General features: G+C 37.2%; 1 protein-coding gene across 1 annotated transcript in view; it reads right to left on the bottom strand.

The window, feature by feature from the left end:
- Nucleotides 1–16,439, bottom strand: part of WDFY4 (WDFY family member 4) — a 4,454,583-nt gene that overhangs the window by 22,989 nt on the left and 4,415,155 nt on the right. Inside the window, exon 58 of the mRNA XM_044055648.1 lies at nucleotides 5,909–6,020. Coding sequence (XP_043911583.1) covers nucleotides 5,909–6,020 — 112 coding nt within the window. The remainder of the gene's footprint in view (nucleotides 1–5,908; nucleotides 6,021–16,439) is intronic.

The following is a 16,439-nucleotide window of genomic DNA, read 5'->3' on the forward strand; positions in this document are numbered from 1 at the left end:
CGTGCTCTACTGTGTCCTGAGGACCCTACAAGCTTTGCACTTTAACTCCCATGGACACTGCTCCCAAGCAAAATCTGAAGAGTCTATCTGAACAGAGTTGGGGAGTCCTGAATTGGGGACAGTTGATCCCTCCACCACTGTAGTTCCTGTTTCACAAATATCAGTAACTGGAAAACCAAGGGATGAAGGTGCTGGATCTAACAATTCTTCATACGTGGTCTGTCAAAAGGTATAAGGATCACTAATGCCATGAAGCCTACAATTTTGAGGAACTACGTTACTGAGGCACATCTAGAACAGAGAAATACAAGAAAATGCGCTGATAAGTAAGAACTTTGTCTTCTAGTATCTATCAAACACCCTAGAAAAACAAATCATTGACAGGATGAGAGGAAGGCTTTTGAAGGTTCAATTGTAAGCCTAGCTGGGTAACGAGGGACTTAGTCTAAGGACTCCAAGCTCCTGGATACAGAATCTGCACAAACCAACAAGTCATCTAAATAAGGAAAATGTGGGATACCTAGGGTTTCACAATAGGCAACCACTGGGGCCAGACACTTTGTAAGCACACAAGGTGCAGCAGACTACCAAAAGAGTAATGCAGACAACTGATAACGTAAGCCAGATGCAGCTAATCTCAACAATTTCCTGAAACTGGGAGCAATAGGATTATGATGATAAGCATCCTTGAAATATAGAATCACCATGAAACAGTGGTCTGGCAGCAATTCTAGGACTGACTGTAAGGTGAGCAATTTGAATTTCAAAACTTTTATGACAGTAATGGAAAGGGCAGATCTAGGATGGGTCTCCAGGAGTAGTCACCTTTTGGTACCAAAAAGATTCTGGAATAAAATCCATTGCCTTTGTACATCGCAGGCACTGGTTCCATGACCTCTGCTTCTACCAGGAGGAAACAACTCTGTCTGGTCTGGTGGGTGTGGAGGAATTCCTATGAAATGGGGAGGATTTTCTATCAACTGCCAAGTGTACCTTCTCTGAATTATTCTCAGAATCTATTCCTCTGACACTCCTTGCGAACAGGCTGCAGGGTTGAGAGAGAGAGTGAGCCTGGGAGAAGGAGGAAGAGAAGGAAGGGTGGGGGGGGGTGCTCTAGCATAGTCATACCTTTGCAGAATGTTGCTTCTTTTTCAGAGAGGAACCTCCTGCTTTTCAAGAATTATCCTCCTGTCACTTCCTTTTGAACATCTGACTTTTATTTGGCTGGGATTTTTGTTTGTTCTGCCCGTTGAAGAAAGACACCTTATTTGTGGAGAGCTTGGGTACTAGAATCATCTTAGCTATCCCACACATTAATATGCCTTTATCATCCCATTGTTTGAGAATCTGTGTAACAGAGGGCCCAAACACCAATTCAGAACTTAAAGGTGCATTCAAAATTTCAGCTTTTAAATCATCAGAGAAGTTCTGATTACATAACCAATTATTCTGTCTTAATGCAAAAGAAAGAAGCAATATTTCTCAAGACTGTATTTGCTCATTCAAGCACACCTCTCAGCACGTTTCGAAACTTGAGTCAAATAAGAAATAATTTTATTCAAAAAGACTTTTGCTCTGCAGAAAAGGATGCAGCAAAATCATCCAAACTGTACGCACACTGTAAAATAAATTTCTGCATGTAGCCTTGATAATTTAACATTCTAAATGCTACATTACTACAAAGAGACATCCTTGATCCTAAAGATCTATCCATTTTCCTCTTTATCAGGGAGCAATGGATTAGATGAAGGCATGTACTTTTCATTTCAGCAGGCAGCTGGGGATACCGCAGGTGGGCCAGTAGTCAAAGAAAAGAAACCTGTCATATCCGAGGAGAACCTATTTTCTCTGACCCTTTTTAGTGACTGCTGTGTCTAGATACTAGTGTCTTCCAGGCAACTTTATAAATATCTTCCAAAGCCAGTAAAGGATGGGGGTGGGCTGGGGTAGTCACAGAATTGAGCAACTTCTTAATACGTTCATATAATCTGTCTAGCTATGAGGTAGTTTCTACTGCTCCCAAGCAAAAGTATCGCTAAATATAGCACTCATCTGAGGAAAAGTCAATGCTTGTTTGGACTTAAGCTTAAGTTCACACTCCAAAGAATTAGGCTGACTAGACTCAGAGTCAACTAGAAAATCACCATTGTCCTCATCAAATTCCACATAATTCTCTGAAACAACAGAAAGGTCTGCAGCCAAATTAGACCTAGAGCCATGTGTGGGAACACAACCACCAGAATTTGCTGTCTCCAGAACACTATTAGCTAAAGAAACCACATCACTCATATAAAGAGCTATAATCTGATTATCACCTGTATGATGATGATGATGTTTTTTCTTTTTTGTGTGAAATTCACCACTAGATGAACTATCTAGAGATAGACTATTATGTCTGGCACGGAGTTTCTCACTATACCTAACAGGTTTGGTACTACCATACCTGTGCCAGGTCCTGGTATAGCCGCAGAAATTGTGTCTATACCCTGTTCCAAAGTGGCCAGCATAGCTACACTAAAGGGAGACAGAGCAAAAGCTAGGTGGTCTGTGGGTTGAGCAGTGGCCTGAAATCATCAGTGACTGTAGGCTGTGGCATATTTTCATTTAGGTGTAACCAGATTTGATGTAGGGGGTACCAGAGTTAGGATCCATCAAGTCAGGGGATAAAACACCAGCCAGAATAATACACTTACAGTATTGGATAATGTATCACAATAAGTACTTAAAGTTTACAGCAATAAGTATGTCCCCTACACAACTAAACTCTGCTAAACTGTGCTATCATCACAAAAGCAGTCTGAAATATGTTCAGAATTATTTTACATCTGACAGAAATTAAAGAATTTCCAGAACACAAAGTCCAAACACCTAAGAAATTAATGTCAAGCCAGTGTTTAAAATTAGTTCCATACACTTTAACCATGTCAAACTGACATAAAATAATGGTTAATAACAATTTAAACTATATTTTCTTGTCACAGAGAGTAAAATATCCAAAAACACATAGCGCCAAGTCATACATATAACAAACAATGTATAAATCCCCCAAAAATCCAAGTTCTGCAATATTTTCCTGTCAAAAGATGAAAATAAGGTAGAGTATCAACAGTAAAGTTTAGTATCTAACAGCACACATACTCACTGAAGTCCTTAGAGAAACACTGAAAGTTTCCTCAAAAACAGTAAAGACAATTATTTGTCAATGATAGAAACCAAATAAACACTACTACAAGCAGAAATTCCCACAGGAATTAGTGGAAACACTGACAGAAATAAAATATTATTTTTTAAAACAAACACAAACATAGAAAGTTAATAATGGGGATTATCTGAATAATAAGCTGGAAAAATCAGAGCTGGATCCTGTGAACAGTTAGAGGGCTTTCTTCTTTGAGTAGTAGAAAAAGACTGAACACTCACTTCTTGTGACAGCTGAAGGCTTCCATCTCAGGATATGCTCAATCAGTTGTCACAGAAAGTGAGAGGAAGGGGAGTTTGAGCTTTTGAAAACTACTAAGTACCAGATCACTTTGACAGATAACCCAAACTGCCACAAAGGCAGTAGAAATGATGAATGCCTCTCTGGAAAATGACCAACCCAGAGAAGACCCACTCATCCTAGATTCAGGTTCCCTATGCCGGTAAGAGTGGTTCTCACATGTCCACCAAGGGCATTCCTACAGCTGCAGAGGACATGGCTACCTCTTATTCCATGGTAGCTATAGGTGCAACTTCAATGAGACTTGAAAAAGATGAGATGTCTAAGTCATTCACTGCAGCTAAGATATAACAGGAGTTGCCCTGACACCTAAAGACTCCCTAACATCTTTCTTCTTCTTCTTGCAGAAAGAGGAAGATAAAACAATGGAGACTAGTAGCTGCTCCATACGTTAGCTGAGAATGATACCTAGAAATAGTATACAGAAATTTGGATGAATCAGTTAAAAGATAAAGTAGAGAACAAGTGGTATTGAGGTAAGCAAACCACTGACAACCCAGAAGCACAACATCTTTCCCTAAATACATAAATATACAAACCTGTAGAAAAAGCATATCATGCCAAAAATGGACTTTTTTTAGACAAACGTACATATAATCATTTACACTCAATATCCATTAGAAATGCAATGACAGTCCCAAAAATATACAAGGTCCTAGGAAACACAACATTTTAGTGGATAAAACACAAGTTTTACTCAGAGAAAAAAAATATTACTGGAAGGTTTTCTCCAAGGGGAACTTACCTGCCTAGCTTTGAAGGATAACTAGCTAATAGACAGCTCGATGGAGCCCGCTTAAGGAGCTCACTTCGACAGCAAACATGTTCTAAAGAAATAAGTGCTCTGCTTTTACATGGAGTTTCTCTCGAGCTCCTGACAGTTACAGCATGTGGATGTGGCCCTAAAGGCTGACTGATGGCAAGGGGTAAGAGCTTCCAAATAGCTTAAGCTACTACAACAGTGATCTAAATGTTGAAGATTTACAGATAAAAAAGTGGGTGAAATTACACGAGCTGCATGACAAGGGAGGACTAGATAAACCGACTCATTCTGCTAGTAATATCTTCTCATAAATTTACAAAGCTAGCCACTCTTTTATGTCGCAGAGCGAGTGACACTTGCGACTCCACAATATTAAGTACATCTCACTTCATGTCATGAACCATCAGCTAGCAAGCAGCATGTGTGACAATTCAGTTCTGCATAGTTATTCCACAAACTATGCTAGCTTAATTTCACGTTATCATGTGTATACATACTATGCAAAACTAAGAAAGACAGCTGTTGGCATGTAATGATTTATCAACAGATTAACTGTCAAATCAGAGTTTGTCAAATAGTTCACTGAAATATGAAAAACTACACTCTAAAGTGCTTTGCATGGGGCAAGAGTTTATTAGATGGGTGTGGGTGTGTGGCCCTTCACACATTTTTAAAGTGCCATGATCTATATTTCAGTGAACGTCTGATTTACTGAGTTTATTTTTTGAAGTACAGTTTCACAGCTCCTTGGTCATTATTTTTTAATTAACCTGTAAACTTACCACCTTTCTCCTGGTAAAATAATGCCAATATAAACTCCTCTGAATGACAAGTACTCATCAAATATTTTATTATATACTAAGACTGCAAGCTCTCTGTGCAACTACCAGGAACTATACTACATACTCATCTAAAATGTTATTATACAAGCAGATTTTAAATAAATGCAAAGTATTTATGTAACTGCTAGTAACTCTGCTAAGTACTCATCTAATAGATTATCATACAGACAGATATTAACTGAGTGTAAAGCATTTAAATTACTTCTAGGAACGACACACACACTGCACCAGCTTCATATGCCTCATCTTCAATTCATTTTTCAGCTTCTTGTCAAACTGCATCTGTATTCTAACCATTCCTATACGTGTTGGCAGGATAACCTACCATTCCTAAAGACACTGCGGCTATTAATCTCCCTCACTGACTGCAACAAAAGATTTATTTAATATCCACAGAACATTTAGTAAACTGTATTCTCATCATTACTTTTGGGTGCATAAATAGGTTACATTTTGGCATCCTGCTTTTTAGTCTGCCAATGCAGTAACTGTTATGTAAAATTATACTAACTGTTCACAAAAAAGACACCAGTGTCAAGAGCAGAGAAATCTTTTCTTTTTAGAAAAAGGATCTGAGATGTAAGATTCTGTTTTCATGCTATCACATAATACATACATACATACATATTGTAAAATAACTTCCTTGAAATATGCTGAGGTAAACTGTGTCAGATACTCATGCTTATAAATCTAAAACAATATGTTTTGTAATAGAACTTTGCTGCTTTAAAGAGGTTAAAAAAGACCATTAGCTGCTGCAATTGTGCCCTCTGCTGGGCTTGACATGTTGAAACATTCAGTTACCTGGATACAGCAAGTGCTGTCACTGCAGGACCATTTCTATTCCTCTTTCCAGTCTGAACAGCAATCCGGTTCAGTTCTCTGCACAATACAAGGTGCTTTTCCCATTTGTTGCCTGTTGTGGTAGTAAGAAAAAGATCATGTTTTTTATTAATAGTCAGCAACTTGGTAAATTGAGAAAAATATATTTAATTGAGGCTGTTGTACAGCTGCGAAAGGGGGTATCCCAATTTAATTTGTGTGCTGTGATAGTTACATGTGTTGACATACCGCTGAACTGTTGCGTACTAAATTGGATTTGGGTATTATTGCTTTTCTAAATTGCAAGCCTAGCTCAGCAGACTTGTTCATCAGTATTTACAGGCTGTATGCTTAATAAGATGCCCCACAATGCCTCACTGCCAGGAACTAATCCTGTGCATAACTGTAAGAAAATAAAAAGAAATTGACATAATCATGGCACTGGCATTTTTCCTTGGCAGAATTGAATTAAAGTCATTTTTTAAAAGTCCACATTATTATAAATGTTTGTTTGCTTTAAAGAAACAGATTTTCCAGTATATCTCTACACAGCATATTTTTTGAGAAAAATATTAATATATCAACTGAGATTCAGCTAAATGCCATAGCAGTAAACATATGTCTATAGCCTTAGATTTCATTTGCCCAGTCTTAGCAGTAAATGGATACATAAGCAACCATATCTAATAAACATTTTCTGATGCAACATGCCACATTGTTAATTACAATTACGACAAATGCACACATACACATATGCACGTACACATGGCATATGCACTTTGTTTTGAGTGCAGACAGAAACATAGGTGAAAGTAGAAAAATAATTTCATAAGCAAAGTCAAAAGTCCCTGAAGCCTAAAGCACAGTGTCACCTTATCCATACTACTTTAGTTTCTTGCATGCGCAGAAGTGAATATATACTCTTCAAAACTGAAAGTGGGCAACTTTATGTGCTGGGAAGGTTCTTAAGAGATAGAACATAATTACATTTACTGGCTCAGAAAATGGTGCTAATATTCTGACATGGAATATTGCATAACTGCTAAAATGTTATTTGTGAATCACTAGCTTAAACCAGTGTTGAGCAAAAAAAATATCATTAGCAGAAAAAGGATGATTGCATTAAAAACATTTCAAACTCAGATAATTTGACAGTATATAGACAAGAAACCAATATATGGCTATGGGGATTTTAAAGCCTAGCAGACTTATTTCCTTTAAAAAAAAAAAATTATGTGCTGACATAACTGTACATTGTCCTGCAGACACACACTGTCCTGTATGTAGAACAGAATATTTTTGCGAATAATGCTCGTTAGTGATGGCAAGTGCTACTGTGGTGGTGGTGTTGCGGTAGCGTTGTCACCTCACAGTTAGACGTTGCCCGTTTGATTCTCAGTTAGAGCGTCTTCTGTGTAGCGACATGTGTGAATGTGCTTTCCTTTGCTGAAGGTCGTGCGTTAGGCCCGGCAAGCCAGTACGTAAAAATCTACTGCCAATCATTAGAAGACCAGAGTTCCACTGTGGCGACCTCTAATCGGGAAAAGCCGAAAGACACAAACAAACGAAAGTGATGGCAAGTGCTACGGTAGCGTTGTCACCTTATAGCAAGACGTTGTCCCATTCGATTCTCAGCTAGAGTGTCTTCTGTGTGGAGGCATACATGAATGGGGCATGCCTTCGTTGAAGGTTGTGTGTCAGGGCTGGTAACCCGGTACGTAAAAATCCACTACCAATTACTAGCGGACGGGAGTTCTGCTGTGGCGACCCCTAACCGGGAAAAGCCGAAAGACACAAAGTGATGGCAAATAAGCAGACACTTGCTGCAGGTCAGAGAGGATGGGCATGCCTATCCTTGGGGGTTGGTAGGAGTGTAGGAAGCATTTCATTGGTTTCTCTTTGATCCCTGGTGGAAGCTTGAGTTTGGGGAGTCAGCTGGACTAGAAGTGCAGAAAGGCTGAGAAGGCATGTTTACTGCATGGGCCTGGGGCAGGTACATCCTCAAGACACACCTCATAGTTCACCCAGTTGAACAGCATTTATGTGTAGTATCAACATGCTGGGGAATGGTAAGAAGTGCTAAGAAAAAAGGACCCTTACAGAGCCACAGTATGATGACACCTGACTGATCTTTCCTACTCTGCATTCCTTGGCACATGAAACCAATTAGAGACAGTCATGGACCTGGACTATTCATGTTCCTGGAACTCTCCTGGAAAGGAGACCACCCCACTGCATATCACACAGGGGAACCTGCCAAATGGAGTGGGAGCAGAACATAGCAGTGTACCACGCTGGAACTCCAGACACTCACAAAAAAAAAAAAAAAAAAAAAAAAAATTGTTTGTGCAAAACTGTGGTCATGTTTGCTGTTCCTTTGTTGTCTATTGTCATTGCTATAGGCCATGTCTGTTGCCTCTTTCACGTCTACTGTCTTAAATATTCATTTAAAGAATTATATTACATTATATCTGATTTGCATAACCCTCCTGCTATTGTATTCCAAATATTATAAAATTCTGTCTCTCGGGAGTACTTCTATGTGTTTCCCTTTTAATGAGGTAAAAATGACAAGGATGGCAGTTTTTTAAAATCTGCCTTACTCCTTCTTACTCTGTAAATGAGAATCATGTCTACCACTTTTCCAGTTTTCTGGAACTTTACCCTCCTCCCACGATTTATTAAATAAAAGTTAATACCACTGCAACTTCTCCCTTGAATTTTCTAATAATCCTATGATAAATCCCCTCAGGTATCAAAGCCTGCCCCTTCTGGACTTTGGAGTACACTGATGTTTTTTTCTTCTGTGAAAAGCCTGGCATCATCCTTCTTATCTATGACATTTCTACTTAGTGGGTATGATAAATTTCAACATTTGTCTGTGAAATCTAAGTAGAAATATTTAGTAAGAATCCTTTCAATGTCATCCTCACCTGCAGTTCAGACTTTCCATTTTAAGCATCTCTATCTCTCCTCTTGTCTTTCTTCGTATTTTGTTGCTCGATAAAATGTGTGCCTTTTTGAATAACTTCCATTACAATGCCTTACAGGTCTGACAAATTTCCCATCTAGTCTGTCTTTTCTTGCAGCTAGTAAGTCGTCTATTCTCTTCCCTGACATTCTCTCTAAATATAACATAAACCTGTTTTTTCCCTTCATTTCATACAGCAATTCCTGTTTGCATTTGACTAACTTACCTTTAATTTCTCTACAGACTGTCTAAAATTTGTATAAATATTAAATTACTGTAATATAACTTTTATAGATTCTTAACCAATATGTTTATATTATTACTAATTTGTTATAATTATTTAAACTGAAGATGTTTTTGCTTTATTTTTGAAGACTGCAGAATTATTGTTCTTAAAAAAAATTTTTTTTTAATAATTTGGAGCTTTTCTCCACAGGTCTCCGTTGAAAATGGGCTTCTACTCAGTTGGGCTTTCCCAGTAATCAAATGTCAATAAATAAATAAATAAAATGTTACAGTGCCCCATCAGCCCCTTCTATCTCCAACTTTAGCCTGGCAATTATCACAGAGGTTAAATGCTGTCAGCTGTTAGTGAACTACTGCATGATGTCCAGGGCTTGATTCCCACAACCTCCCTTTGTCTACTATGTGACAGCAAGCAACTTGACTCAATAGATCTTTGGGCTGAGTCTGAAAAAGGTCCAAGTGGATTATTGCACCTTGTAAAGAAATGCAAATAAAGTTAACCTTCTTTCTCATACTTTCTTTAAAGTTTTAGTGGGCACAAATTATTCTAGAAACATATTCCATTCATTCATCGCCATTCCTATGAAAACATTTTCTTCTTCTTAGTTTCATAAGGAAATTATGGGCCTCAAGTCTGGTAGTTGTACCACTTTTACCTGTTCTTTTTGCTCAGGTTTTTACAAAAGAATGGTGAAAAATAACTGGTAATTTGGCTAGGCTGGAGGAACAGGCAGAAGATTAACTTTGATATAAATGAACAGTGCAGTTAAGAGTCAAAATTGGAATAAAAGTGTTAGCAGTAGCAAAGTGGGAAGGAACTTTGGGACAGTAATGCCAGATGATATAAACATAAATGCACAGTGTGAGAAAGCAGTAACGATGACTGGGGGACATTGAAATGTATAAGATGATGTGCTATAATAAGGAAGTCATCTTGTTTTATTTTATTTTACTTAACATTTGTTTACCAGGAAAGTCCAACTTGGAACAAAGCCAATTTTTAGCAGCGGCCCAGGGAGAAACTCTCTAGACACGTCTTTGTAATATGGTAGGAAACTGGAGCACCCATAGAAAATCCACACAGATGCAGGGAGGACATGCAGACTCTGCACAGAAGGCACCCCAGCTGAGAATCGAACTGGAGAACCTTTTGCTGTGAGACAACAATGCAACCACTGCACCATCCACTCCTGTGGAAACTCCTTCAGGAATTCTGTATACACTTTTGAAGAAGTCATCTTCATAAGGATAAGACAAAGAAATTTCTGTGACGACAAAAAAAAAAAAAAAAAATGGGACAGCGTTTACAAAATCTACAGTACATAGAAAAAGTATCAAACCAAAAAATACAACTGGAACCACATGCAGAAAAGTCTTTACTAAATAACCCACAAGCACTTACACATCAATAAAACACTTTTTCAAGTAAAACACTTTTTCAAGTGATACAAACAATCATTCATAAACCATCCAAATAAAGCAATTTTGGTTTAAAGAAGCAGCATTCATTTACACAAGACAAACTACTTGCATTCAACCTGATTATCGAGTATATTCACAATTTTCTGTGACAGTCTTAATTATCACCATCTCTTAAGCTACTATGAGTAACCTTAACATCATAAATCAAAAATGTGTTGATCACCTTCAGAAACAATATGTTTAGACAAAGCGTTCCTATCATTTTGTTTCTTAATGTCATATAAATGTGCATAGATCCTATCCATATATAAATGTGCATAGATCCTATCCATAAACTGTCTATTGGTCTTACCCACCTAGAATGAGCTACATTTGTCGCAGATGGCTACATAAGTCAAATGTAAAGTATTACAATCAGCATAAGAAAGCATGTTGTATCTCTAAGGGGTGGCTGGATGTATAAAGTGATTGCAACGTGAAACATATTTGCAATACATGCAATTATTACATGGGAAGGTCCCTTACCTCTTGTTAATATTCAGAGTGTGATCACTATGATAACACAGCTGTCTAACTAAATTACATTTATTTCCAAAAGTAAAGGTGGGTAGCTGTTGTACAATACAGGCTAAATCATCACCGAGTATGCCAGTTATGTTTGATAATATCACATATAACATCCACATTCTTGACATAAGTTAAAGGAAACCTCAGCTCTTCAGAAACTTGAGAAACAATATTAGTTGTAGTTGTCATTTCCCTACAAGGACGGTGTATACAGGGATCCTTACGGAAATAAGAGGAATATGATGACTGTCTATCAGACATGACTTCATTATAAACCCATACTATCTCTGTGTTATTATAACCCCTATTTAAAAAGTCAGTACTCAAAGATGTAAAAGCATTAGAAAGACAAGTGGTATCAGTGGTTACGGCTATACATACCAAATGACCTTTAAAAACATTACAATGCATAAATCTAGGATGCATACTACCACAATGTAGAAGTGTGTTCCTCTTGCAATCCTTTTGTGTGTGCTGAGGTGTCAATGGAACCATCAGAATTTTTCACTATATACGTCAAGAAAATTAATTGTTGAAGAACATGTATACATAAATTCTAAAAACTGAGTAGTTCCATGCAAAAACTGAAAAAAGTTTTATAGTAATGTTACATTACCTTTCCAAACAAAAATATATCATCCACAAAATGGTAACAACACTCAATCAAATCTATACACAACTGCTGACTAAATAAAAAATTACTTTCCCATTCAACTAGTACCATATTGGCATGACCAACAGCCACATCATTAGCCTGTAAATAAAAATCTTGCTCAAACAAAATGACATTATTCTCTAAAGTTAATTCTAATAGCATACATAACAAATTAATCTTAGCATTAGGAACATCACTACAACATGACAAAATATTATGAACACTGTCAATCCCATATCCATTGGGTATGTCAGTAAAAGCACACTAATATCTGCAATGACAAGTAAAAAATGCCCCTCTACCATTTAAAGTCTCCAAAAAATTTTATATCTCTATGAACAGATCTCACTTCATTCAATAAGAGATGCAGTTATTTCTCAACATATAATAAAGGGGTTCATTGATGAAACCTGAACCCAACACTATAGGTCGTAATGGTAGGTCACTAATGGATTTATGTATCTTAGGTAGACTATGTATCAAAGGTACTCAGATGTAAAACATGAAAATATTCAAAAAGGTCTTAATTAATTAAACCATTCATGTGTAAATAATAAATATTCATCTTGATCTTCAAAATAATATGGTCAATCTGATACTTAAAAATATGTTAATATGTGACCTCAACATTTAAGAAAGTATACATTTTGTTTACATATTTATTCTTGTCCATAGCAACTACCTAATCTCCTTGTCAGTGGATTCAATAAACAATTCATTGTTAGATTTCAATTCCTTTAAAGCATTAGATTCGGCTAAAGTTAAATTATAGAAAAGCTATTATTTTACAGAGAGCACCTGTCATATATAACTCATAAATCTAGCTCACATTTCTTCAAAAACGTTTCAACAAGAGGAGAGTTGACAGGTACAAATGAACTGGGTTTCTTAAAAAATCAGCTGGTGTGTTCTAATAAATTGTTCTTAAAGTTAGATTTGTACTAAAAAACCTGACATCAGTAATACATTTGATAATTTCACCTTTAGATGTGGGAATAAATGGAAGACCTCTGTTCAGCAAACTAATTATTTTACAGATAATGGTACAAAAGAAATATTAAATACCAGACCACCTAAGCCGCCTTCGTTGCTGGTCCTGGACATGCTGTGAGTCATAATTGGAGTGCACATCTGTCCCCACACTTTTCTCTCTCTCTCCAATTCCTCTTCCAATTTCTGCCTTGAATGGTTGACTGTGACTTCTTTGCATGAAAATGGGTCAGCTTTGGTTATGTTGGAAAATCTGACAATGCTGTGTATCAAAAGTAGACTGAACAAAACCATGTTGATCACTAGCTGGAACAGAAACTTTAACAGCTCCCAGACTGGTGTTCTCAGAACATGTGACTTTACTGTGTGGATTCACTGTACTATTATTAAAGGAAAGGGTAGTAAGTTCAGCTGGCCAATGAAATATATGCTGTTTTTTTTTTAAGTCATGAACATCTTGTTGTAGCTTATGTAATTCAGTGTTTTTAAATGTCCTTCGAGTGCTACATTATCAAGCATTTCCTGATATTCTCAGGACACCATATGGAAATGCACATTGCTGGTGATGTGTAGATCTAAAATCTGAATAGAACATAATTCAAAAAAATCTGTCGCCACAGTGGTAAAAAACTCATTCATAAGTCTCAAGTAATCTAAGCCCAAATGTAGGTTTAAATATTGCCACTTCTCCAACAAAATGATTACCATAATTCAGTAGAATACCTATGGTGATTTGAAGGGCTACATTGAGTAAGGACATTCATGAATTAGAGAATTTTGCATGTGAGTATAAATAATTTCAGTGGCAGCGCTTAGCTTTTGATGCTTATCTACAGTTGGAATTTGTTCCCAGTGGTTTACTGGTTTTGAGAATTTATTTATTCATTTTACATTTGATTACTGGGAAAGTCCGTCTGGACACAAGTCCTTTTTCAGTGGAGACCTGGAGAGAAAAGCTCCACATACAAAGGCATTACATAGTACAATAAAAGACATTTTACATATCACAATAAAATACAGATAACATAACAGTGCTGACATAAATCAAATTATGTACTTGAAGTATTGCAGTACATTATATGTTGAAGTATATCAAATTATGTACATATATTAATACTTTTGTTTTACGATAATGAGAGAGAAAAAGAAAAAGAATACATACTAGTCAGGTGAGGAGTTAAGAAAAAAAACATTTTAAAAGAGGTTTGAGAGATGTAAAGCAGTTCCTATATAAGACGGATTAGAGAAGGATCTATCTGATGTCTGGATGTAATGACTACTGTAAGATGTGGACAAGGGGAGGGGTGTTAGATTAGCCAGGACTGACACAAGGATGCATACTTATGATTTTAAAAAACAGCATATATTTCATTGGCTACCTAAACATGCTACTGTTTCCTTTAATAATGGTACAGAAAATGAAAAAAATGAAAAGAAAAAAAAAAACACCAAGAGGAAGTTCAAAAAACATGTCAAACACACACAAAAAATAATGGGGATGCAGAGAGGGAGCGGCTACTGCAGCAGTGATCATTCGAACATCTGCTGCTATGGTAAATTTACTTACACAACTGTAATATACGTTTTTCATATGTTCTTCATATTAATCACTGCTGGAGTAGCCTAAGCTGTATGAGTACATTACCACAGCTTAGAACAACTTGGAGGTGGAACAAGAAGAATCCAAGAGTCCTTGAAGAATGGTCCTAGCAAAGCCTGGCCTAGAAGTGGAAAAGAAATCTAGTTTACAACGTTTTGTAAAAGTATGCACAGAGGACCAATTTGTTGCTTCTAGAATACTTCTAGAATCCAACCATTTCCAAAAAGCCATAGATGAAGCCTATGCCCTGGTAGAATGAGCCTTGACCCTGAATAGTTTCGTTGTGGGAATAACAAAAGGTAATAGCCTGAGAAAATCATATGGAAATAAGTCTGCTTTGATACAGTTTGTCCCTTCTTTTTGCCTTCACAAGAAATTAACTGATTTAACGTTAAAGATTTTGTTCTGTCAAGACAGTACTCAAGTTGTCTGTGGACATCTAAGTTATGATGTATTCTTTCTCTCTCATTTTGGGGGTTCTGGAAAGAAAATAGGGAAATAGTTTGTGTTAAAGTAAACTCAGATATCACTTTAGCTATAAAAGAAGGATTAGTTCTCAAAGAAACCCTGTTTCTATGAAAGATGAGATAAGGCTGACCAAGAGCTTGCAACTCAGATACTCTTCTTGCAGACATCAGACCAATTGGCAAAACTGTTTTCCATGTTGAGAATCTCGTATAAGCTGGTTCAAATGGAACAACTGTTAGCTTCTCTTAACACAAAATTTAGATCACAATGAGGAGTCACTAATTTTCTGAAAGGCTTCTTATGGAGTACCCTTTTCAAAAACATTTTCACATAAGACTGCAATGAAAGAGAGGAATCCATGGGTAGACATGCTAAAATGGACGACAAATGAACCTTGACAGAGAAGTAATACAGGCCACTGGAGAGTAACTTACACAAATACTGTAAAACCAGATAAACATTAGCCCTGAATGAGCGCTAGTTGTTTTGTTGTCACCAACTAAAAAACCTTTTCCATTTGGTTATATATGATTTTCTAGTAGCAGGTGTTCTTTCCTCCATTAGTATCTGCTGCACATCCTCAGAAAACAATTGCCTAAAAATAATTAAGACCCTATCATCCAGGCAGTCAGCTGAAGTGGTCTGGAATCGGGATGTATCAAACACCCCTCATCTTGTGTGTAAATCTCATCTGTGAGGAAGCTTGTGTTAATTGCCCTTGGCCAATTCCAAAAGAAGGGAGAACCATTGTTGCCAAGGCCAGAAGGAAGTCATCACAATGATCTTTGTTGAATTCTTCTGAATGTGTAGAAGTACCATGAGTATGAGTGGAAAGGGTAGAATAGCATACAGGAACATCCTGCCCAAGTAAAAGAAAGGGCATCTGTCTTCCAGACCTTCTTTCATGGAGTCCTGGAACAGAATTTTGCCAGCTAATTGTTTAAAGAGGAGGCAAAAATATCTACCTGAGGGATTTCCCACAGATGGATAAAATCTTGGAAGACCCAGTGATTGTTTCCATTTGTGAGGTTCTGCCTTGGTCGTGTCACAGAATTTTACTTGGACAAAATGTAAACTGCCTGTAGTGTGAGATTGTTCTGTAAAACTATGTTGCAATGTTAATGTGGCTAGTCAGCATAGGGGATAAGCTCTGGCTCCTCCTTGCTTGTTTATGTACCACATCCCTGCTGCATCATCTGTAATTACTTGAAGTGGTCCTGGGATCCACATCTGATTCAGTGACAGGACAGCCTTTATAAGAGCTAGCATCTCTTTTTTATGTTTGTGTTTTGTTCTGACTTTCTTGTCTCAGAGACCTTGTATTTTTATTCACATTGACAATGTTCCCCAAGCGAAGTGTTACGCATCAGTTTTGACTAACTGCATTGGCAGAATGGGAGACCTAGATTCAGAGAAATATGATGCCTACACCAAGTGATTTGCCTCTTCACACAACCTGGAACTGGGATTTGAAAATAAGTCAGTGGGTGTTAATGCTGGGACCAAGGCGATCTCAGATACCACTGTATCTTCCTCATGTGGAGTCTTGCAAGACTGTGAGAATCATGGAAGCCATGAGACCCAGAATCCTGGG

Source organism: Protopterus annectens, chromosome 14.part0 (genome assembly GCF_019279795.1).
Source record: "Protopterus annectens isolate FY-2018-M chromosome 14.part0, PAN1.0, whole genome shotgun sequence".
Lineage (NCBI taxonomy): Eukaryota > Metazoa > Chordata > Ceratodontiformes > Protopteridae > Protopterus > Protopterus annectens.